Here is a 23,603-nt window from a genome sequence, read left to right on the forward strand (position 1 = left end):
ATTTTTCCTTGGCACTGTGCTTATGCTTGCTCTTTTGGGGTCCAGGCCTGGGTCCTGTAAAGTGTGTCATAACACCAGCATAACATGTCCACTGTCCAGAAACCCAGACGGGGACAAGATGCCGTGGTGCTACACCCTCAATGACAGAGCCATCTCCTGGGAGAACTGTGACGTTCCGTCTTGTGTCATGCGTTCATGTGAGTAACTGTACTGGGGCATCACGAAAGCAGTGTTTTTTTAGCTGCTGCACTGGAAGCTTAATGTTTCCCAGAGTGAAAAGAGCACAAGCCACTTTAGCAAGTGTTCTCGGGCGTGAGCCGTGTGTCGAAATCTTGAAGTTAGAACCAGAGCATTATTTTAAGCTGAGCCGAGCAAGCTTCTCGCGGAGCAGCACTGCTGACGCACAGGTTTCATTGAAATTAATGGGAGTGTTGTCACGCTTGGCAAAAGTTATGCGTCGAGTGTAACAGGGCTGGTTGATGCTTTAGATAAAAGTGGGTGGAAGTGGGAACATGCTCCCAAGGGGTGCCAAATTTGAGGTTTTCAAAATCTATGTAATTCATTGAGTGAGATTGATTGTCATGAATATTTGCCACTGTAGTCATCTGGTCATTTTGAGACATGCCCTTGTCATCTCACTATGAATAACCTTGTTAGATGACTCCATTTAAAGGATTGATTGATTATACCTTTGTGGATGAAGTTTACTTTAGAAAATAAAGTTGGGTTAAATGAACCTGATACAAATAATAGAGCTCAGAGAGTCTCTCTGATTCGTGAGGGGCTTTATCCTTGATCGAGGGTGAAATATGCATTTGTCAGTCTTCAATTTGTACTCCCTTAAAACGTTTAGGGGAGAGTGGGGTCAATTGAGTCAAGTTGAGACATCCTTGTTTCTAGGAAACCATACACGTATAATTTGACCAAATGTTTAGGAAGAGGTCATCATTTCATGGAGTCTGAGGAGGAAAAAACCACATGGAAAAAGTGGTAAGTTAGGTAAAAAGAAAGAGATTTTCACTAAGTCAAATTAATTTAATTGTGTTTCATGATACTTGTATCCAAACCAAAGTATCTAGATAATTGTTTTTAGATAATACTAACTTGTTCTATATATCAGTTGGGGTCTCTATAAGCTTCAATATGAGGTCCTAAACCTAGCATGAAAGTGTATCCTTGTAGCTGTGTGAGCTAATATAGCCAAAACATTTGCCTTGGGGTATAATTGAGCCAATGGCCATCAGGTAAGTTGAGCAAATTGTTGAGCCAATGGTAAGTTGAGACAAATTGAAATGTTTTCTTCCCAGGAGTAATGCAAGGCATTATCCCTGGGATATGAGGTAATAACAGGGCCTGGCCTATGTTAAAAGTGTATAAAAAGTACAAAGTGTTTGTTAGTCACTCTAGTCACTCTAAAGACAAACAAGCGATTGTGATTGTGTTGAATTGTGTTTGGGAATTAAAGATAGACATGGTTTTAAAAAGGTTGTGGTAATATTTCATTCAGTACAGAATTGTGTAGGCGGCTTAACTTACCCTGTCCCGCAGCTTAATTTACCCCATAAGTTGTGCCAAGAGACTACATTTTTTGGAAAAGCTGTTTTCAAAACTGTAATGTTTACATAAATTCTGATCATTTCCAGGGATACACAACATCCTGAAATATATGTAAGTATCTTTGTTAGAATTAATACAATATTTCCCTTGAGGGAATGATGCTGAATGTAAAAAATAGCTCAATTTACCTCACTTTCCCCTACTGTATTATAATGAGTAATGAAGAGTTGGGCAGCTTTCTGAATCTCACCAAAAGCTGCATCTCATTTAAGTGGAATAGAACCCTCTCTGTTTTTATATTCCCCCCAAAATGTTATTCTCTGCTTTCACAGAACAGTGACATAACCCATGATACCTCGCCCTACGTAAAATTCAAAGCTCAGCACTTTTTAATAAACAAATGGCCCTATTAGTGATAAAAAGAAGATTCTTGGAATTATACTACACTTAACTTTCCTGTACCACTCAGAAGAGAATGCTGTCTTGACACAGGTAGCCTAATGTTTATATAGAAAGTTAGTCAGAATAGCTAAGAAAAATGTGTTAATTGAGAAAAGGAAATTGAGTATCACTCAGAAAGTGCTAAATGCTTCTGCAGTAACTCGGCCAACTTGGCTCTGTTATATCGATGTCATGATGTCGTGGGTATGCACAGAAAGCAAAGAAAATGTTGGGCCAACTGCTATTCCACCACGGCATTGAATGGCAAATGTTGGGTGACAAATGGTATGCTAATCTGAATTTCTGGCAATGTGTTATTGGGATTCTTTTCAATACTTACTATAAAACAGCTATATTTGTTGGTTGTCTTTTCAGGGGGAAATGAGCCACTGGTAAAGTCCAAAATGATAAGAAGAGGTATACTTAGAAGCCTTGTATGTAGCGATTAACTGTATTCTGGTAGGTAGTAATTTTAAGCCTAGTAGCAGCAGTAGTAGTGTTAGTAGTAGTATTTGTAGTAGTAGTAGTAGTAGTAGCAGCACTAGTAGTAGCAGCAGCACTAGTAGTAGTAGTAATAGAACACTACTACTACTAGTAGTTTAGTATTACCAGTTTATGACTAGTATTACCCTATCACATGTTGACAATGAAATCAGTGCTCTTCACAGTGAATGTGAACTGATTTGAAATTAAGCCCTTCTAAACTTAAATATGTAATATGCAGAAATCGCTCCCCCATTTCCTGGTTGCCAAAATTCTAATAGTTCGCCTAATTTCAGTTTATGTGACAAATTAAGCAAGTATAGTGTAGAGAATCATTGTACCATCTAAATCGCTGTGAAATCTATTTTCCATAACCAAACATATTGTATTTTCAGCTGTTTGAAGCTGGTGTACACAAATGAAGATAAAAGATGGAAAAATTAAACTTAAGAACTAAAAGCATAGAAATGGGAAACGTCTACCGCTTCTTAGACTTGCTTTAATGAGAATTTATATGTGAACTTGGTCACTCCAGATTTGTATGAAATATGACCTACAGTTCCTTCAGAGAGTATTCACACCCCTTGAATTTTTCAAAATGTTGTTGTTACAGCCTGAATTTAAAATAGATTGGATTTGAGATTTTTTGGGGTCATTGGCCTACACACAATACCCCATAATGTCAAAGTGGAATCATGTTTTCAAAAATTTTGCGTAATAAATCTTGAGTTAAAATATGAATGACCACTGATTGGCCAGCTCATCCTCCTCTAGACCGCTGATTGGCCAGCTCATCCTCCTCAGGGCTATCACATCTGGAGCGGCAGGTAGCCTAGTGGTTAGAGTGTTGGGCCAGTAACCAAAAGGTTGCTAGATCAAATTCCTGAGCTGACAAGCTAAAAATCTGTCATTCTGCCCCTAAACAAGGCCCTTAACCCACTGTTCCTAGGCCATCATTGTAAATAAGAGCTTGTTCTTAACTGACTTGCCTAGTTAAATAAAGGTACAATAAACATCATTCTCTATGAGGAAATAGGAAGTGTTTGTGAAACAGTCTGTTTGAGGTGGGGAGTGTTTTTTCTTAAAATTATCCTTTGGCCACAAATACGAGTATAGGACGAGTCAACAATGTTATTTGGGTATGAGTTAACAGAATATGAACTTTAAAAGTGACGTTTTCCCTGGATAGTTACTTTAAGTCTGCTTCCCTGTTCCCTCACACAGCTTCTTCTCGGAGAGTGGTACAGGTGCCACGGCCGCCACCGCCACCTAACGTCCTCCCTGACACCAACCAAACCAATGACGCCAAGCCAGCCAAGAAGCCTGTGTGCGGAAAGAGGCATAAGAAGAGGATATCAGTGGCCAAGGGTCGCATCCTGGGTGGCAGCTCTGCCCTGCCCGGTACCCATCCCTGGATGGCAGCCCTCTACATAGGAGATGACAGCTTCTGCGCGGGCACCCTGGTCTCGTCCTGCTGGGTGGTCTCTGCCGCACACTGCTTCTTTCGCAGGTACTGTAGAATTAGAGGATATAGACACTACACTACTACTTGGAGCATCCATTTGTGTTGATTATGTCATCACCTATTTGGATTTTATGCCACTATGAGTCAGTTCTCTGTGGAACGGGTTCTAAATGGAACCGAAAAGGGTTCTACCTGGAACCAAAAGGGTTCTACCTGGAACCAAAAAGGGTTCGTCAAAGGCTTCTCCTTTGACAGAATTGGAACCCTTTTAGGTTCTAGGTAGAACCTTTTATTGTAGGGTGCTTCTTATTTTGTCACCTGTTTCTACCATGCTGCATTTCTTGAGGGACCATGTACAATAACAAATAAATGTTAAGCTTAGTAAGAAATAAAGATTGTCTGATCATTTCAATATTTGTATAGGTGTTTGCTTGCAATGGTTGCACTGGTACTTAAGGCAGCAGAGAATACGAGGTTTAGGGTGCTAGCTTTCACATTCAACCTTCAACCTCACATTTGCTCACAGACGCTCATGACTTTGACCGTAACATTGCTATTTTATGAACACAAACTACAGTATAATTAGACACAAATATTGAGTTTGAGTAAAACAGCTACTCTGAGACACTTGATACAGACTGCCCCAGGACTTAAGTTATTGATATCATACAAATGAAATATAATTGTATTCAAGTGAATTCATGCGACATAATGGTCCACTACTAGCGACAGAGAATGATGAGAAGGATGTGTTTCTGTCCTCAGTCCCCTTGTGTCGAAGATCCGTGTGATTCTGGGTCAGCATAACTTCAACGTTACAACTTCGGACACCAAAACCTTTGGAGTGGAGAAGTACATCTTTCCAGGCCGTTTCTCTGTCTTCAATCCAACTCTCCATGACATTGGTAAATATACTATGTCACGCTCCTTTTCACTCTCACTGATTATTTGCATACACACACACTCACACAAAGTTTACATTATTGCACATGCTCTAACACTGACTCACACACGTCATCTTAGACTACAACACTCCCCCACACACAAAGAAACACACACACTCTCGCACACCCCAGTCTACGTGTCGGCAGCGCACGCTCTGTGCTCGCAGCTGTGCATCTTGGAACAGCTGTCTCCAATGTGAAGACACAAACAGACACACACATACATACACATACATTTGGGTATGACAGTGTCTGAGCATCTGTGTCCATTCAAAAGGTACTCCCTCACTTTTTTCTCTCTTTTCTGATCTTTCCCAATTTTACAAGAGCTATTTTCTGAAAGCAAAACAGACATTATTTAATAGTGGAGCAATCGTTCTGTGTTTTCATGATTCAAGATTTTGAATAACGACTACACTACATCCTACAGCGTTCTATAACTTATTTGAATGACTTCCCCACTCCAGGTCGTAATCGTAGGACATGAACAGGGGTTCTTAATGTACACGCCAAGGCTAAATAAAGATGAAATAAATAAAACTCTTCTTCACCTTTTCCTGTCTTATGATAAGAATGTTTCTATTCCAACAGTTCTGGTGAAACTGAAAAAACAAGATGGCCACTGTGTGAGAAGGACTCAATTTATACAGCCTATCTGCCTGCCGGATAAAGCCATGACCTTCCCAGACTACTACTGTTGTCAAATCACTGGCTGGGGCCACATGCATGAGAGTAAGTGTTGTGTCAAAAACAGTCATCTGGTGTATTGCGTGTCCTTCACTGTACTGGTCAGATATGTCATTATGGTCTAAAATGTCTTCATATCACAACAATGTAACATCTCAAATAGACGTCAATGCACCATGTCCAATCACATGTTCTTCCATATAGGTCCATGTGTCCTATTCATGTCTTTACATGCCTGTAATTGTTATCATGTGACCTATTGCTTACAGTGTATAACTCTATCCAAGCCATTATGCATTTATTTGCCTTATTTTCCAAAAGAGGCAAATAAATACAGCAACCTGCAGGAGGCCGGGGTGAGGATCTTCCCGTTTGAGAGGTGTATCCAGCCTGAAGTCTACGGCAACCATGTGACATCCAACATGGTCTGTGCTGGGACTGACCGATGTGTGGATGCCTGCCAGGTAAGAGTGCATAGACCTAGGGCTCCTTTTCTGGATCAAAATTAGATTAGAATAGAAGAGCATAAATGTTTTCTTGTACATTGTACAGTCAGCCATGTGATAAGGATGTGTAATGAGTGATACAGTATAATATATAGAGGAGCCTCTGGACTGTTTTGGTTTGAGTATAGTGGGTTGCATTCACAGAACATGCATATGGAGGAGGCTGCTGTATAAATTGCATGGCTTTCAGCTGCTTTCTCTTTAATGAAAGGTTATGGTTAACTTACTTCCTTGTTTATATGTTGTGTTGTAATGACACAAATATTGAATGTAGGTAGGAGTGCACTTGGTTTGTGTAATATAAGGTTTCAAGGGGATGACTCATTGTGTGTGTGTGTGTGTGTGCGCATGTGTGCACGTGTGTGCACGTGTGTGTGTGTGCATGCGTGCCGGTTTGTTTGTGTGTGTGTGTCTGCTTGTTCCCCCAGGGTGACTCAGGAGGCCCCCTGGCCTGTGTGAAGGATGACGTCAGCTTCCTGTATGGAGTCATCAGCTGGGGTGATGGCTGTGGAAAGACTGGGAAGCCTGGTGTCTACACCAAAGTTGTTAGCTACGTCAACTGGATCAACACAATTATCAAGCGCAAGCCCAAGTCTAAATGAATGGACATCAGCCTTATTGTATGAACCTTACAACTTGTGTCCTATTGTGGAAGAATAGTGATTTTTGCACAACTGTGAAATAAATATTATTTTGTGACTGAATAAACATTGTAAATATTGTTAAATGTGTGTGTAACAATTCATTATTTATGTCTTGTTAGTGAGCCATCCCCAAATGATAACCTTCAACTTATTTAGTCAATTGCAAGTAGGATTTCGTTAATATATTTTGATTAATATCACCTGTTGAAAAATCACCTGGAAAATTCTGTAAGTTTGGGTGGGTTCGGTTCTGTGTGTTTGCGTTGGGGTCGGATGGGCGTGCACGGAGCGCGTGTACAAGGGGGGAGTGTGTGCCCCTCAGCAGTAGGCTAAAGCTATTTTGAAAATGACCTCTCATTCGGGCACCGGACAGCGACACCGCAGCTGTTTGGTTTGGAACCATGACTGAAGATGACGGATTCAGTTGTCGTGGAGGGATATGTCAAATTCAGAGATGGGAAAAAGGTGTTTACAAAACAAATTAATTCAGTGAATATGAATGTGCATCAAAGTTATACAATATATTAACGGTTGCGTCTGTTTCGTACGGTTGTCTCTTTCAGTGGAAGGATAGGTGGGTCGCACTCCGCAAGCCATCGCCCGTAGCAGGTACGTCTCTCACTGTTCTTTATTCGATGGCGCGTAACATACGCTGTTAGAAAAACATCAGCGCATAACTTTACTTTGTTTTTCTTTGTTAAATGTATATTATATGGTGGGCCTACTACCGTAGTAAATCAATAAATAACTTTCTACTTGTCATTTAGCCTACTAAACATCCCCAAAAAGCAACAAAGTTGCATTACTGCATGCCATGGAATTCAATATTTTCCCATGCATAGGCTACTGTGCTGATAGTTTCGAATTTTGGGTTGCTCCTTCAAACTTTGGCTGGCCCCATATTAAAGTTAATGTGTTCTGGTGCTAGGCTACATTTAAAGAGACCGCTGCTGTGTGTGTGTTTATAACTGGTTTATATCCGGCCATTACGCTGTAATTACAATGTAGGAAATGAAGTTTTATGTCAAATGTGTCTGTAGTTATTAAGAATTTAAACTATAGTCTTCTGATTGGAAGTGCTTACCTTTACTGTGCTATAGGCTAGTTATTGTGTCTATTGATTACATATGTTCAGATCAGTGGAGGCTGCTGAGGGGAGGACGGCTCATTATAATGGCTTTAATGGAGCAAATGGAATGGCATCAAACACAAGGAAACCATGTGTTTGATGTATTTGATACCATTCCACCCATTTCGCTCCAACCATTACTACGAGTCCATCCTCCCCAATTTAGGTGCCACCAACCTTCTGTGGTTCAGATCTAACAGTAAATGCACTCACAATGTTATTGTGGGATATCATGTGTTGTCAGTAGCGAGGAGCACTACTGTGGACCAACTTCTGTGGACCAACTACTGTCTGTTTTCACCAAATGCCTGTACGGCCACAGTAAAGCCAAGCACCCAAGATAACCATTGCCCCTGCCTTTCATACTATGTCAAGAGGTACTGGTATTTACAGTAGGCCTGGCATATTATGGGTTCTGGCCATGTCTTACAAGTGTCAGGTGCTGTCAACAGGTTTACTCAAAGTGCAAAAGTCGCTGATTGACTTATCATTGTGTTGAGTGTAGCCTTTCAGGATAATATTGGAAGTCAGAGTCCTTTTGACATTTTCGAAGCAGGCCAGACAATATGGTCCATTTATTTAACTCATATTCTTCCCTAGACAGTAAGGATGTACTGAAGTCGAGTATAAAACTCACATTTTCTAATGGTCTTTCTTCTTCCCCTATTTCATCCTCCCACCTCAGAACTGATCATACAATACAGTACATTACAATACAATACAACATAATGCAATACAACAACATAACATAATACAATACATTACAATAAAATGTAATTCTATATAATACAGTACAATACAATTACAGTACAATAATTACAGTACAACAATTACAGTACAATAAATTACAATACAATATAATACTATTTAATAAAGTACAATAGAATACATTACAGTACATTACAATATAATAAAATATAACATAATACAATAAAATAAAATAATACATTACAATAAATTACAATGCAATATAACACAGTACAATGCCATACAAAACAGTACAATAAATTACAATACAATTTATTATAGCATAGTACAAAACAACACAATGCAGTTTAATATAATACAGTACAGTACAATACAATACAATATATTTGAATACAATACAATGCAGTACAATACAGTACAATACAATGCAGTACAATATATCACAATAACATAAAATATAGTACAATGCAGTACAATACAGTATAGTACAGTACAATACAATACAGTACAATACAATAAAAAGCTCAAATTGATTCTCACTCCACCCTATTCACTGGAAAGCTTCTCAATACAATGATAACTCAATGCATAACAACGTTTCCTGGCTGTAATTAACTTCCTCATACCTAGCCTCTACATTCACTAACAACTAAGACTGCTTTAAGACTAAACATTGTGGGCCAGGTTCCTGGACACAGATTAAGCATAGTCCTGGACTAAAAAGCACGTTCAAAGGACATTTCCTTTGAACACACTTTTTAGTCCAAGAATAATATTAGTCTGTCCAGGAAACTGACCCTTTATGTTGTAGGACACAAATGTTCTAGATCATCAATTTTATAGATCATAATTTTATAGATCATAATTTTATAGATCATAATTTTATAGATCATAATTTTATAGATCATAATTTTGTGAAACTTAAGTTTTTCCTTATGATCTCTCTTCTCTCCCAATTTTCCCAGACTGCTTGGTACTTCTGGTCTACAAAGACAAGTCGGATAAAGCCCAGGGCCACCGGGAGAGGGTCAGTGTCACCTTGGAGGACATCTGTGGTCTGGAGATAGGTCTCTCCTATGAGGGGGTGAGCTACACGCTGGTCATCATCTGCCTGGGCCAGGTTGTCATGCTGGGCTTCGACAGAAAGGAGGCTCTGCTGGCCTGGGACATCCGCATCCGCTACAGTCTGGGGGAAGGTGGGAGATGCACTGGTTTATGGTAGTCATTGTTTGTGCCTGATATTTGTACTTTGTGGATTAGTTTGTGAAGTAATAAGTAGTAGATTTTAGCCTCGGACATCCGTGTCCCCTTCAGCATGATGGTTATTGCAGAGGGCCCATGTAGGTAGTATGTAATGTATATAACTCTGTTAGGTGTTGAGTCAAATCAGCGTGTTTTTAGCTGGACTTGGCACATTGGTATCTGCTACACTACATCCTAGGCAACAGGCAGTCTTACGGGTAGGTCCTTGTTGACAGTGTTCACCGATGACGTGCTCTTCTGGGTGACCTGAGTGTTGTGCAATATGAATTTACATAACATGTGCATCAAACCAAATCATTTCAAAGTAAGCAGTAAGGTGTTTCAGATGTCAGTTTGATGACTGATTGAGCATGGAATGGGGTATAACTGGTTGTATCTACTCATATCCCTGTCAACATCCGGAAATATGTATTCATTAATGTGTTTTGACATTTTTATGCTCTGATTTTGGTGTAGAAGTTTAATAAGGCAATTTATATTTTGTAGAACTCTTATTGACTCCACAGAGTCCAGTTGAATTGTGTTGTGGAACAAATGAGTGTAAAAAAAATCTGATGTATTGGATCTATTGTGTGGAGTGTAATTGGAATGGTCAGGCGTACATATTGCAGCTGCCCTGTGTGCTTGTGTGTGTGTGTGCAATGTAAATGCCAGTGTGTGTGTGTGTTCCACTGTGTGTTTGTGAGTGAGTGTGGTAATTGTCGTGCTCTGGTGTGAAGTGTCAAATCAAATCAAATGTAATTTTATTCTTCAAATGCTTTGTAAACAACAGGTGTAGACTAACAGTGAACTGCTTATTTTACAGGCCCTTCCCAGCAATGCAGAGAGAAAGAAAATATAGAAAAAATAGAAAAGTAACACATGCAATAATAAAATACACAATGAGTAATGACAGCTTATATACATGGGGTACCAGTACCGAGTCGATGTGCAGGCGTACGAGGTAATTGAGGTAGATACACTACATGACCAAACTGTTGCAACAAAGTTAGAAACACAGAATCGTCTAGAATGTAATTATGTGCTGAAACGTTAAGATTTCCCTTCACTGGAACTAAGGGGCCTAGCCTGAACCACAAAAAACATCCCCAGAGACCTTTATTCCTCTATTAGGGCAAAACCTGTATTGTAGCTGGCCACCATGTCCAGAAACAAGTCCATACTTTCTGTAAGTAGCCCTGTTCAATACAATCACATTTTACCAGGATATCGTTCTGTGAGTTTGTATGGCTTACCACTTCGTGGCGGGGACGATGTTGCTCGTAGACATTTTCACTTCACAATAACAGCACTTACAGTTTACCGGGGCAGCTTTAGCAGGGCAGAAATTTGATGAACTGGCTTATTGGAAAGATGGCATCCTATGGCGGTGCCACATTGAAAGTCACTGAACTCTTCTGTAAGGCAGTCTACTGCCAATGTTTGTCTTTGGAGATTGCATGGCTGGGTGCTCGTCTGTCAGCAACAAACGTGGCTGAAATAGCCAAATCCACTCATTTGAAGCGGGTGTCCACATACTTTTGTATATACAGTGTATCAAGAAGCTGATTAAACAGAATGATCATTACACAGGTTCACCTTGTGCTGGGGACAATAAAAGGCCACTCTTAAATGTGCAGTTTTGTCACAATACAATGCCACAGATGTCAATAAAATAAATTATGAAGTGACAGATAATGAACAGTATGTGTATATGATGGTTAAAAAACATTTGTGCAAGAAGGATCAATACAGATAGTCCAGGTAGCTATTAGGTTAACTATTTAACTAGTTTGGGGGTGGAACTATTCAGGGTCCTGTTGGTTCCAGACTTTGTGCATCGATACCGCTTGCTGTGCGGTAGCAGAGAGAACAGTCTATGGCCAAGCATTTGCCATACCAAGCAGTGATGCAGCCAGTCAAGATGCTCTCAATGGTGCAGCTGTAGAACTTTTTGAGGATTTGAGGGCCCATGACAAATCTTTTCAGCCTCCTGAGGGGGAAGTGGTGTTGTCGTGCCCTATTCACAACTGTGTCGGTGTGTGTGTAGACCATAATAGATCCTTAGTGATGTGGACACGAGGGACTTGAAGCTCTCGACCCGCTCCACTACAGCCCTGTCGATGTGATTGGGGGTGTGCTCAGCCCACCGTCTTGCTGACTTGTGACCAGGCACGCAGAAATGTCACCTGCCAGCCTGTGGCTGAGGGCCGTTGTGTGCCAGTGCTTTTGTTGTGATTTGTGACACCCCATGAATCTTTCTCAAACTGAGCGATGACACGCCGGGACTGGCTGACATTTTCTCATCTTTGGCGCCATCAATCTCTCTTCTAACATAGTTTACTCACTGATATCACTCATGTATTTTAATGTAGTTCCTGTTTGGTATCGAGGAACTCCCACTTGTACACATACTCACACACTGTTTCTCAAGCACTTAAAATGCACATACACAAAACACCCAAAAGTCTACACACACACACTTAAAACATTTAATAAACAGATAAACAGACATCACAGGTTCCTACCCTGACCAGGCCTGCTGTTCCTATTGTGTTGCTCATTAGCAAAAATATTGAGTCAAATACATTGGTGTTTGTGACAAGCTCTGATTCATTACATTTGGGCTTCAGATCTGAGCTCTACTCTGTTCAGCTTACCGATCTCACTCTCAATGCACTGTTTTCCTTTATTTTTTACTATACAGTTATATCAAAGCCATACTGGAGCAATAATGTTTAGGATTAAATTGTTATTTCTTTCCCTTTTTTAGTTATTGGGTACCACTTAAACAATTGTTTGTGTCGAGGTAGTGATGTGTTTATATTAAAACAATAATTTGTTTTTATTGTATTTTGTTTAACTGGTTTTCAACTTCTCTTCTTCTCTGTCCAGTCCACAGGTTTAGCGTTGGTATCTTACCAGGCACCATGTTGGAGAGCGGGCCTGCGACCCTTCACTTGTGTAACAACCTGTTGGTCCTGGTCAGGGACATTCTCCCCGTTATCATCGGACAGTGGAACCTTCCAGACCTGCGCAGATATGGGCCTGTACCAAACGGCTTCGTCTTTGAGGGGGGGACGCGATGCGGCTACTGTGAGTTGATTGATGTTGCTGTTGTTGTTGTGCTACAGCTACTAACCATTGTGCTCTCATATTGTGTCACGAAAAAGAAGAATGGCATTGTCATTGGAGATTTCCAGTTTGACATTAGGCTTTAGCAGATGGATCCTTTAAATCTAAGCACAATGGCCTATAAGATTAGTCTTGGACTGTCTTGGACCATATGACTATATGATCTGATTAAGTATCATGGAACTAATAAAGCGTCTGTTTCTGCTTGGTCATAAGAATACTAATCCAATACAGTACATAACAACAGGAAATCAGACCCCACAGTTGATCTTTGATAGACTCAAATTCAAGGTGAATGTGGCATTAAGGAATTTTCTGTGGGTTATACAGGTAACTGCCAAAATAAAGGAAACACCAACATTTAAGTGTCTTAATAGGGCATTTGGCCACTACGAGCCGCCAGGAAAGCTTCAATGCGCCTTGACATAGATACCGCAAGTGTCTGGAACACTATTGGAGGGATGTGACACCTTTCTTCCATGAGAAATTCCATAACTTGGTGTTTTGTCGATGGTGGTGGGAAACACTTTTTATACATGACCCTAAGCATGGTGGGATGTTAACTGCTTAATATAATCAGAAACCACACCTGTGTGGCAGCATCTGCTTACAATATACTTTGTATCCCTCATTTACTCAAGTGATTCCTTTATTTTGTCAGTTACCTGTATATAATGGCTATTATTTATGATGACCTTTGGGACTAAACTTGATTTTATTGAGTGGACAATTACAGAAGTTCATTCAAACGACATATCCAAGCTTTTGTCAAGTTTTATTGTTCACTTACTTTGGTTACTAGACTTCGGTACCACTGTTTACAAAATGTGTTTCATGTTCATGTAACAGTACTCGTCTTGCGTTGTGTACAATCAGTCATCGACACGGAACTCCAACATGTAGCACCAGTCATGTAGCTTTATTCTGATAAGAACGACACAAAATTGCACGTCATGCAATGCACGTCTCACCATCCAACTCTGCACTCACGCACTCTGGTTTGGTGCTTGTTCACTGGGACAGTTACCAAAATAATACAATTACAATATAATATCTTTAACAATGTACCTGATAAGAACGACACAAAATTGCACGTCATGCAATGCACGTCTCACCCATCCAACTCTGCACTCACGCACCGTACAAAATATATGAAACCCCCCCCACCAGACACGGTAAGTTGCTAGCTAGTACTGGCGGGAATTCTCTACAACAAAATGCACAACAAATATTCTCCAAAAACCGCTGCATCTTATGTGTGATGTTCGAATAACATTGACAAACAATTTGATATAAATTGTACATTTAAATCATCACTTGAGAGTATAAAAATCACTTTTGATGTACAGTGCTTTGCAACCAACAACTTACCGCTGGTTTGGTGCTTGTTCACTGGGACGATTCTAACTGGAACATCCCCCCTCGTAAGCAAGCTACGCAAACCAGCCAATAAGATGCCATGTTGAGTAGGTGAAGGCAAGACAAACTCAAACCCAAAAACCCATTGGCTTAACAATAAATTGGCAAGGGGAATCACCAATATAACCCTGTTAAATTCACATGGAGCGTATGTTGGCATGTGCTTTCAGTCGCTTGTATCACTCCACAAGTTGATCTAATTGACATGTTTCTGGGATTTATCTCATCACTGAGAGCATGAAAGATGAGTTTGGCATTCAGTGGATTTAGATCATTACATTTTCCTGTTTTTTTTCTCTCTGAGTCGTCTACCCTGTAGGAACAACGTGCCAAATGGCATCATTCAGGCGGAGAACATTAGTGTCGGGACTATGACTACTGAGAGTGGTAAACAGAGTTGCTGGATTTTTCTTAATTTTTATGACTCATCCTTGGGGCCAGACTTACATTAAATATGCTCAATGGTGTTTGACGAGACACAGAATCATACAAATAGCTCTTTGTGGGTTAGTTTCTTTTTTCGCAATGAGTCGGGAACTGATGATTTCTAGGATGGAAATCCATTCTGGACCATTTGATTGGTCCCAAAAATCGATGGGTTGGGTGGGCAAGAACACACGTGGGTAAAGCGGCATTTGAAAATGCATCTTTGGCTTTAATACTCTGATTGGTTAGAGATGATCCAATCGCTGATGACTTCTCATTTTGACTTCACCACAAACGACTTCAACGATGGCAGTCTCAGACTGAAGTATGTAGTGAACATAGAACAGCGGAAGAATTCAGTTTGAGTCATCAGACAAGATGGATCAGACGTATAAACATCTGCTTTTGTAACTTGGGTAGACGACATGAAATAAAGTACTTGTTGTCATGGCCGATTTTGTTTCACAAAAGCATGCAAGCTTTGAATAGAAATCCAATCCAAGTCAAAACTTAATCTCTAATTATAAAGTCAATGAAGTCATACTTGAGCAGAGAGCCCATTAAGTTTATTTCCATGGCCGTGACATGTGTATGTGATTGTGATATGGTATTTTGCAGTTTTACATTCTGGAATAGACTCGAAACCGTTAAAGGTGGAAAGGACGCGTGTCAACACCTGTAGTGGACACAGACAGGAACGCAAAGTACGCCGCATAGCTGAAGACATCAGAGTAATATTAATACACACGATGAACTGGAAACAGGAGACTCCAGTATGTGATCCGTGATTCATTTAGCTCTATTCAATCTTCGGCTAGAGGCGCAACATAATATCGCAAAGATCACATTCGGGGAGAGTTTTCCAATCCATGCATCATAAATAAAAGGGAAGCACATCCCTTTTTCAAAGACGGGAAACATGTGTGTGTGTGTGTGTGTGTACATGGGATCTGTACATGGGTGCGTCTGAATGTTTAAGTGTCGCGAAGGGCATGCATTCCAGAGATACGTTTTCGCAGCACAGTTTATCCACAGCAGATGGAGAAGTGGGGCGACAGTGTTACTGGACCTCTGGCTGGGGGGTAACGTTGCTGCATGGTGTCTGGTGGTGAACTGGCCTCTTCAGTCTTTCCCATGTAGACTATCTCTAAGGCCAGGCTCAAAGTCGGTCTAAAACAACTCCCAGGGATTGTCAAATATCAAAACTGAGATGTTTCAAAGCCATGTTATGACAATGGGAATGGGGATGGATAACAAAGCTACAGTATAACGAGAGAGGAAATATTCTTACTGCTTTTTATGTAGCTGGAAGCTAATGTCTGTTCAAAGTCTGTAGACCAGACCAGTCTGTCCAGACCAGTCTACAGACAGTCTGCACTGGACAGCAGCTTACCAAAGAGACCTCAAAACTAAGGATACTTCCATTGAGGAATACAGGGCTTTTATAATGATTTTAAAGAGCAGGGACAAGGCCGTCTGAACGCAGATATACATGAATAAGCGTGTTCCCATATGATTCACTGCTCATTCAGTGCTTCAGTAGTTTCTTTCTAAATCTAACCTGTTACAGTTACTAGTTACTCAGTGCTCATTCAGTGTTGGGTAGGTTCCTTTCTAAATGTAATCCTTTACAGTTACGAGTTACTTAATGTGCATTCAGTGCTTTCATCTACTGCTGCTGGTGTCAGTTAATGGCCCCTGCTAGGGTTAGCCAGGTTACTTTTTACATGTAATCTGTTAGTTACTTGTTACCTGTCCAAAATTGTAATCAGTAACATACCTAGTAACATACCTTTTGGATTACCCAAACTCAGTAACGTAATCGGATTACTTTCAGTTACTTTTACTTTCCTCTTAAACACCGCTGCATGGTCAATCCGACGTCTACATTGGCTGTGCAGTATCGGCAGCGCAGAGCTGTTGTGAAGGAAGTGAGTTTGTGTTTGTACAGGACTTCCTGCCCCCACCTAATGCCAAACAATCATGTCAATGCGGAGCTGTACGGAATTCTCCGCATTGTTACAAAATTTGGTAGGCGCACGGCGATGCGAACCACATTTTCGGATTAAGGATAAATTAACCCTAAATTTAACCACAGTGCTAACCCTAACCTCAAATTAAGACCAAAAAGCTAATTTCTTCCCCATAAATGTTTACAATATAGCAAATTTTGACTTGGCCCATCTAGCGGAAATCACCCAGTTCTGCCTGAAAAATGTATTCCATTGGATGCATTTGCTATTGGCCTATTGTTTACGTTTTTGTAGGTGAAACTTTAATATCTCCATAACTTGCAGCTGTTTAAGTCTATCAAAAGTGTCCAAGTTTGAGCATGTGTCCGTTAGGCCAATATATACACTGCTCAAAAAAATAAAGGGAACACTTAAACAACACAATGTAACTCCAAGTCAATCACACTTCTGTGAAATCAAACTGTCCACTTAGGAAGCAACACTGATTGACAATACATTTCACATGCTGTTGTGCAAATGGAATAGACAACATGTGGAAATTATAGGCAATTAGCAAGACACCCCCAATAAAGGAGTGGTTCTGCAGGTGGTGACCACATGCTTCCTGCAAGCTGTGGCAAGAAGGTTTGCTGTGTCTGTCAGCGAATGGAATGGAGAATGGAGGCGCTACCTGGAGACAGGCCAGTACATCAGGAGACGTGGAGGAGGCAGTAGGAGGGCAACAACCCAGCAGCAGGACCGCTACCTCTGCCTTTGTGCAAGGAGGAGCAGGAGGAGCACTGCCAGAGCCCTGCAAAATGACCTCCAGCAGGCCACAAGTGTGCATGTGTCTGCTCAAACGGTCAGAAACAGACTCCATGAGGGTGGTATGAGGGCCCGACGTCCACAGGTGGAGGTTGTGCTTACAGCCCAACACCGTGCAGGACGTTTGGCATTTGCCAGAGAAGACCAAGATTGGCAAATTCGCCACTGGCGCCCTGTGCTCTTCACAGATGAAAGCAGGTTCACACTGAGCACATGTGACAGACGTGACAGTCTGGAGACGCCGTGGAGAACGTTCTGCTGCCTGCAACATCCTCCAGCATGTCCGGTTTGGCTGTGGGTCAGTCATGGTGTGGGGTGGCATTTCTTTGGGGGCCGCACAGCCCTCCATGTGCTCGCCAGAGGTAGCCTGACTGCCATTAGGTACCGAGATGAGATCCTCAGACCCCTTGTGAGACCATATGCTGGTGCGGTTGGCCCTGGGTTCCTCTTAATGCAAGACAATGCTAGACCTCATGTGGCTGGAGTGTGTCAGCAGTTCCTGCAAGAGGAAGGCGTTGATGCTATGGACTGGCCCGCCCGTTCCCCAGACCTGAATCCAATTGAGCACATCTGGGACATCATGTCTCGCTCCATCCACCAACGCCACGTTGCACCACAGACTGTCCAGGAGTTGGCGGATGCTTTAGTCTAGGTCTGGGAGGAGATCCCTCAGGAGAACATCTGCCACCTCATCAGGAGCATGCCCAGGCGTTGTAGGGAGGTCATACAGGCACGTGGAGGCCACACACGCACTACTGAGCCTCATTTTGACTTGTGTTAAGGACATTACATCAAAGTTGGATCAGCCTGTAGTGTGGTTTTCCACTTTAATTTTGTGTGTGACTCCAAATCCAGATCTCCATGGGTTGATACATTTGATTTCCATTGATAATTTTTGTGTGATTTTGTTGTCAGCACATTCAACTATGTAAAGAAAAAAGTATTTAATACGAATATTTCATTCATTCAGATCTACGATGTGTTATTTTAGTGTTCCCTTTATTTTTTTGAGCAGTGTATATTTTTAACTAGCACAAATTAAATTGAGCATTAAACGCCCACTCATGGTCATCTTAAATTGAACTCGTATGGAGCACAACATAACGGGGGAGTTTAGAAGGGAGGAACTCAAACCTTTATTCCATAGGCTGGGATCCGCACGATGCAGCTGTCACGAGTGCATTTTTCACTGGCTGTCCACTTCATTACGTCGATTCTGGTGCAAAACATTTCTTAAACGGAAGCAAACAGAACGAAGCGGGGAGGAACCTACCTGAATTTACCCAATAGAAACTCTTGTTTTGCTCTGTTTGCTTCCGATTTGTTTCTTTATCACAAAAACAATGATTGATAGGCAGTTTAAACTACTTCCGTTCAACCATTATTGGGTTTAAATATACAAAAACATTTCTGAAAAGCATCCAAAACAATAGCCGAGCAGCAGTGTGATTCATATTCATGGCCTATGTAGCCTATAATAGACCTAATTGATTTCCGTATCACCGCAAGGCTACATCCTTACCTCCAAGCGTTTATTCAAATTGGATAAACTTTGGATGCCGACAGCAGTCGCACCATTGGAAGACATAGCTTGGACTGTAGCCTACAAAAGACTAATATTCCTGCTATTTTCTCGCGTTCCATCAAAACGCATTTGGTGTCCTCATAGTGGTCTTGTCGTCTGACTCGCTCAGGCAGAACAAACTTAAATTTGCAACTTTTTTCAATGCATATTTTAATGTCATTGAGAAAGCAGAAAGGTGTCACATTTTTGGGGGGCAAACATCCTTTCTGAATTTAAAAATAATCAAGTTTTTCAAAAGGATCTATAATCTGATTACAATATTTTTGCTGGTAATGTAACAGATTACAGTTTTTAAAAAACGTAATATGCTGAGAAAGCATTTGATCGTGTGGCGTGGTCTTACCTATTATTTGCTCTAAATAAATTTGGTCTGGGGGACAACTTTATAAAATGGGTGAAAGTTTTATATGATGATCCTCAGGCTGCTGTCCTTACTAATGGGCTACGGTCAAATAGCTTCTCTATACACAGAGGTACCAGACAGGGCTGTCCTTTATCCCCCCTCCTCTTTGCACTCGTTATGGAACCACTGGCCGAGGCCATCAGGGTAACGCCTGCTATACAGGGGCTGCTCATTGGTGATGTTCACCATAAAATAAGCTTGTATGCTGATGATGTCCTGATATTCATCTCTAGTCCCGAGACTTCAATTACATCTCTTATTAATATTATTGAATTATTCAGCGAATTCTCAGGTTACAAGATTAACCTTACTAAGTCAGAGGCTATGCCACTTGGTAGCCTACACTCTGTACCTAATACTTCTCCCCCCTTCCCTTTTAAATGGTCTCCCTCAGGTTTCATGTATCTGGGTATATTTGTAACTCCTAAATTCCAGCTAATGTACAAAGCCAATTTTGTTCCCTTGTTTGATACAATAAGAGGATCTGGAGCGCTGGAACTCTCTCCCAATTTCTTGGTTGGGTAGAATATCCCTCTTGAAAATGAACATTTTACCTAGACTACTTTACCCAATCCAAATGATCCCAGTATTACTCTCCAATAAGGTAATAAAGGATGTAAATGGATGGCTAAGTTCCTTTATATGGAGTAAACGCAAGCCAAGACTTAAGATGGCAATATTGCAGCTGCCAAGTTCTATGGGCGGCTTGGACCTGCCCAATATCAGGTTCTATCAATGGTGTGCCCAACTTTGTTATATTTCTGACTGGATCACAAATGATGACTCCTCTCTTTGGTTAGACATTGAGACTTCTCTTTCAAAATACCCCTTACAGGATCTTTTATTTTTCAGAAGTTTCAAGTCTGTAGAAGATCACTGCAATAATCCCATTACACTTAACACACTCAAAGTATGGAGGTCAGTTCAACGCTTCCTGGGAAGGTCCAAGCTAACCTCTGCTCTTACCCCAATTCTTAACAACCCAGATTTCAGTCCAGGATTGCTGGATGCTGGCTTTAACTTATGGCTTAATAAGGGCATACGCAGGCTAAATGACTTATTTGCTGATAAGATTTTGTTGTCATTTGAGCAGATGGTCGAGAAATATCGACTCCCAAAGCAGGACTTTTTCCGCTTCCTACAAGTAAGACATTATATTCTGAAGAGCACCACCTTAATTGGTAACCCTGATGTGTCTGTCATTGAAAGAATGCTTTTTTTTCCCACAAAGGAAAATGTCTGTAAGTCTGTTTTATGATACTTTAAGGTCCTTTTCTGCTGCCAACACACAGAGGGTGAAACAAGTGTGGGAGAAAGAATTGTCTGTTACTATTGACGAAGAGATGTGGGAGGACATTTGGAGATATGCAAAAACAATATCTATATGTAACCGTACTAGAGCAATCCAATTAAGAATAATACACAGATTGCATATATCCCCAAATCGCAGACATGCTTTTAGCCCCACTTCCTCTTCCCCTCAGTGTCTTAAATGCAAAACTGATACAGGCACCCTAACACATTGTTTATGGTCATGTACCAAAATACAAAGATACTGGTCTGGTGTTCTGCAAGAAATTGAAAAGATCCTAGGGGTTGATCTAGAATTGGACCCAGTTTCTTTACTGTTAGGTCTCCCTAGTAGGCATGTTACTTCTGTCGGTAAAAGGAGGCTTTACAACATCCTTACCTTCGCAGCGAGGAAAAACATCCTTTTACAGTGGATTAGTGATAAGGTTCCTTCTATTAAAGATTGGCATAAGATACTATTTGAATGGGTGCCTCTGGAATATCTGACATGTACATTGCATTCTAAAACAGACCAGTTCTACAAAGTATGGGAACCTTATCTAAATTACCTAGAACCTGAGGTATCAGCTATTATGCTGCAAGGATTCTCTTAGAATGGCGGGGATCTATGTATTTCAGAACTACACTGTACGTTCCATGTGTGGAACCTAACCTCTTGGTTTAAACTGAGCTTTTTTGTTTAATTTCTGTTTGTAAGTTTGTTTAAAATGTATGTATTGAGAGACGCGGTGATGGGGTGAGAGAAGCACCGAGCGGGAAGAGGAAAATGGTGTACGTATGTATGGGTGTGTATATGTGTGTGTGTGTGTGTGTGTGTGCGTGCGTGTATGTATGTGTGTGTATATGCATGGGTATATGTGTGTATGTATGTATGTGTATATATATGCACATAGATATGTGTAAGTGGGTGCTGTTTTTCTTGTTTTTGTTCTGTGTGCTTTGTCTCTGTTGTTGTATCTCTTAATATGGGTGAAAATTGTGAAATTCCAATAAAAATACTGTTACAAAAAAACGTAATATGTTACTCCTCAACCCTGGCCGCTGCTTGGACAACTGTCAACTGCTACTGATCCTGGGTAAAAATAAGAGACCCAAAATTGACTCGCACTGCTTCACCGCAGAGCTTAGAGTTTACTTACATGCCAGTCTAAAACCCTGTCCCCCCAGCAAATCACTGAGCCTTGGTTATGTCCTATGATTCGGACTCTATAAGGCAGAAGTGAAGGGGTTCATTACGTTAGGGTGGGGAGTGTGCAAGATGTGCTGCTTAGCTTTGTTGAAGCCTTTTCATGATGTCATCGTTCAGGAAGTATGTTATTTCACTTGTTGCTTGTTGTTGTTGTAGCCAGAGCCTTGCGTTGTCTTCAAAGCACCACTCATAATTCAGGTGAACAATGATGGATTACTTTCCACCCAAGTACTGACATAAATCAATACATAGGTGCGGTAGTAGACATTGCAGCTATTGAGAATCCATGAATACTGTAAATGATTCTCAAGTCAGATTGTTAATTAACCTTGTGAATTAGCAATTTTACTCAGAACAGGATGATAGACGACAACAGATGACTGCAGACGGGAGATGTTGTAACATGCTTCTTGAGTCCCCCTCAGTGTAGACGTCTGAGTGGTCTTAGCTGCTAACCTCTGACCTCTTCTTAGGGTCGGGGGCATCTAAAGAATGTGGCCAGCACTGTGGTGGGTGGTCTCAGGACCAAGTGACAGAAGGACCCTCTTGGTGACCTCCCTCGTGTGTCTAAGGCTTGGGGGTGATGGTTAGCAGCCTTGGTCCTGACCCCATTAACCCTAACTCCCTCTCAACCTATACCAACGTTACGCTTTTAATTGGACATTTTGAGTGACCGGAGCTGTATATCAGAGATTGACATTTTTACAGTTAATTTGTGTTGTGTGAGGCTTTATTTACCTGTAGCTTATGTACATATTTTAGAATGTAGTGGGTTAACATCATCTAACTTCAGCGTTTTTTAATTTTTTATATCTATGAGGTTGCTCTTATTTCACTCTCTGGCTAAGTTGGAATGGACAACAATTGTCTGGTTGACAATCCAGAATCATGTCCATTCAGTCTGCAAACAAAATGAATGGGTGCTAGCAATTGCTAAGCTTGTGAGCCAACTGGCCAGTACAAAGATGCATCACTGTACTCTACTTCCATCCATTTATAATTGACCCAGACGAGTGTAGTGAAACATTCAACATAATCTAAAGAGTGGAATGTGACATTAAGCCGTCGGGCTATGTGTGTTTTCTACAGGGGCTGGCGTCTTCTTCCTATCATCCGTGGAGGGTGAGCAGATCAGCTTTCTGTTCGACTGCATCGTCAGAGGCATCTCCCCCAGCAGATGCCCTTTTGGACTTCGGCCAGTCCTGCCAGGTCAGTACCAAAGGTGTTTACTGATGCGTAGGTATGAAGGTTGTCACGGCTAGATATAGGGCTTGCCGAAACAAGCACAGACTGACCAGGGTGGCGTACAGGACATATGGCAGCGGGGGGGTATTTCTTTAGCAAATTTCTGTCCAATTTAAATGGGGATGGATGAAATGTATCCATTGGGGTCATTCTGAGATAAGGTATATAGAGGTAGAGTATCCATTGCCTTTTCGCCTTCTAAGTTGGCAAACACTTAAATCAAACACTTACCGTCTTAATCAAAACAAGTGTTATTCGAGAAATACTTCGAGGGGGATTTATCCTCTCTATAAAAGGGGTCCACCCC

The 23,603-nt window shown here is 41.1% G+C and overlaps 2 protein-coding genes across 2 annotated transcripts in view; both read left to right on the forward strand.

Moving 5' to 3' along the window:
• Positions 1–6,810, forward strand: part of LOC112214748 (hepatocyte growth factor activator) — a 16,212-nt gene extending 9,402 nt beyond the window's left edge. Inside the window, exons 9-14 of the mRNA XM_024373738.1 lie at positions 100–197; positions 3,706–3,991; positions 4,712–4,851; positions 5,482–5,622; positions 5,899–6,041; positions 6,512–6,810. Coding sequence (XP_024229506.1) covers positions 100–197; positions 3,706–3,991; positions 4,712–4,851; positions 5,482–5,622; positions 5,899–6,041; positions 6,512–6,685 — 982 coding nt within the window. The 3' untranslated portion in view covers positions 6,686–6,810. The remainder of the gene's footprint in view (positions 1–99; positions 198–3,705; positions 3,992–4,711; positions 4,852–5,481; positions 5,623–5,898; positions 6,042–6,511) is intronic.
• Positions 6,811–7,098: 288 nt separating this feature from the next.
• Positions 7,099–23,603, forward strand: part of LOC112214749 (protein Dok-7) — a 38,539-nt gene continuing 22,034 nt past the window's right edge. The window contains exons 1-5 of the mRNA XM_024373740.2: positions 7,099–7,192; positions 7,291–7,336; positions 9,530–9,760; positions 12,702–12,902; positions 23,141–23,260. Of these exons, the coding sequence (XP_024229508.1) occupies positions 7,139–7,192; positions 7,291–7,336; positions 9,530–9,760; positions 12,702–12,902; positions 23,141–23,260 (652 nt within the window). The 5' untranslated portion in view covers positions 7,099–7,138. The remainder of the gene's footprint in view (positions 7,193–7,290; positions 7,337–9,529; positions 9,761–12,701; positions 12,903–23,140; positions 23,261–23,603) is intronic.

The sequence above is a fragment of the Oncorhynchus tshawytscha genome, linkage group LG15 (genome assembly GCF_018296145.1).
Source record: "Oncorhynchus tshawytscha isolate Ot180627B linkage group LG15, Otsh_v2.0, whole genome shotgun sequence".
Lineage (NCBI taxonomy): Eukaryota > Metazoa > Chordata > Actinopteri > Salmoniformes > Salmonidae > Oncorhynchus > Oncorhynchus tshawytscha.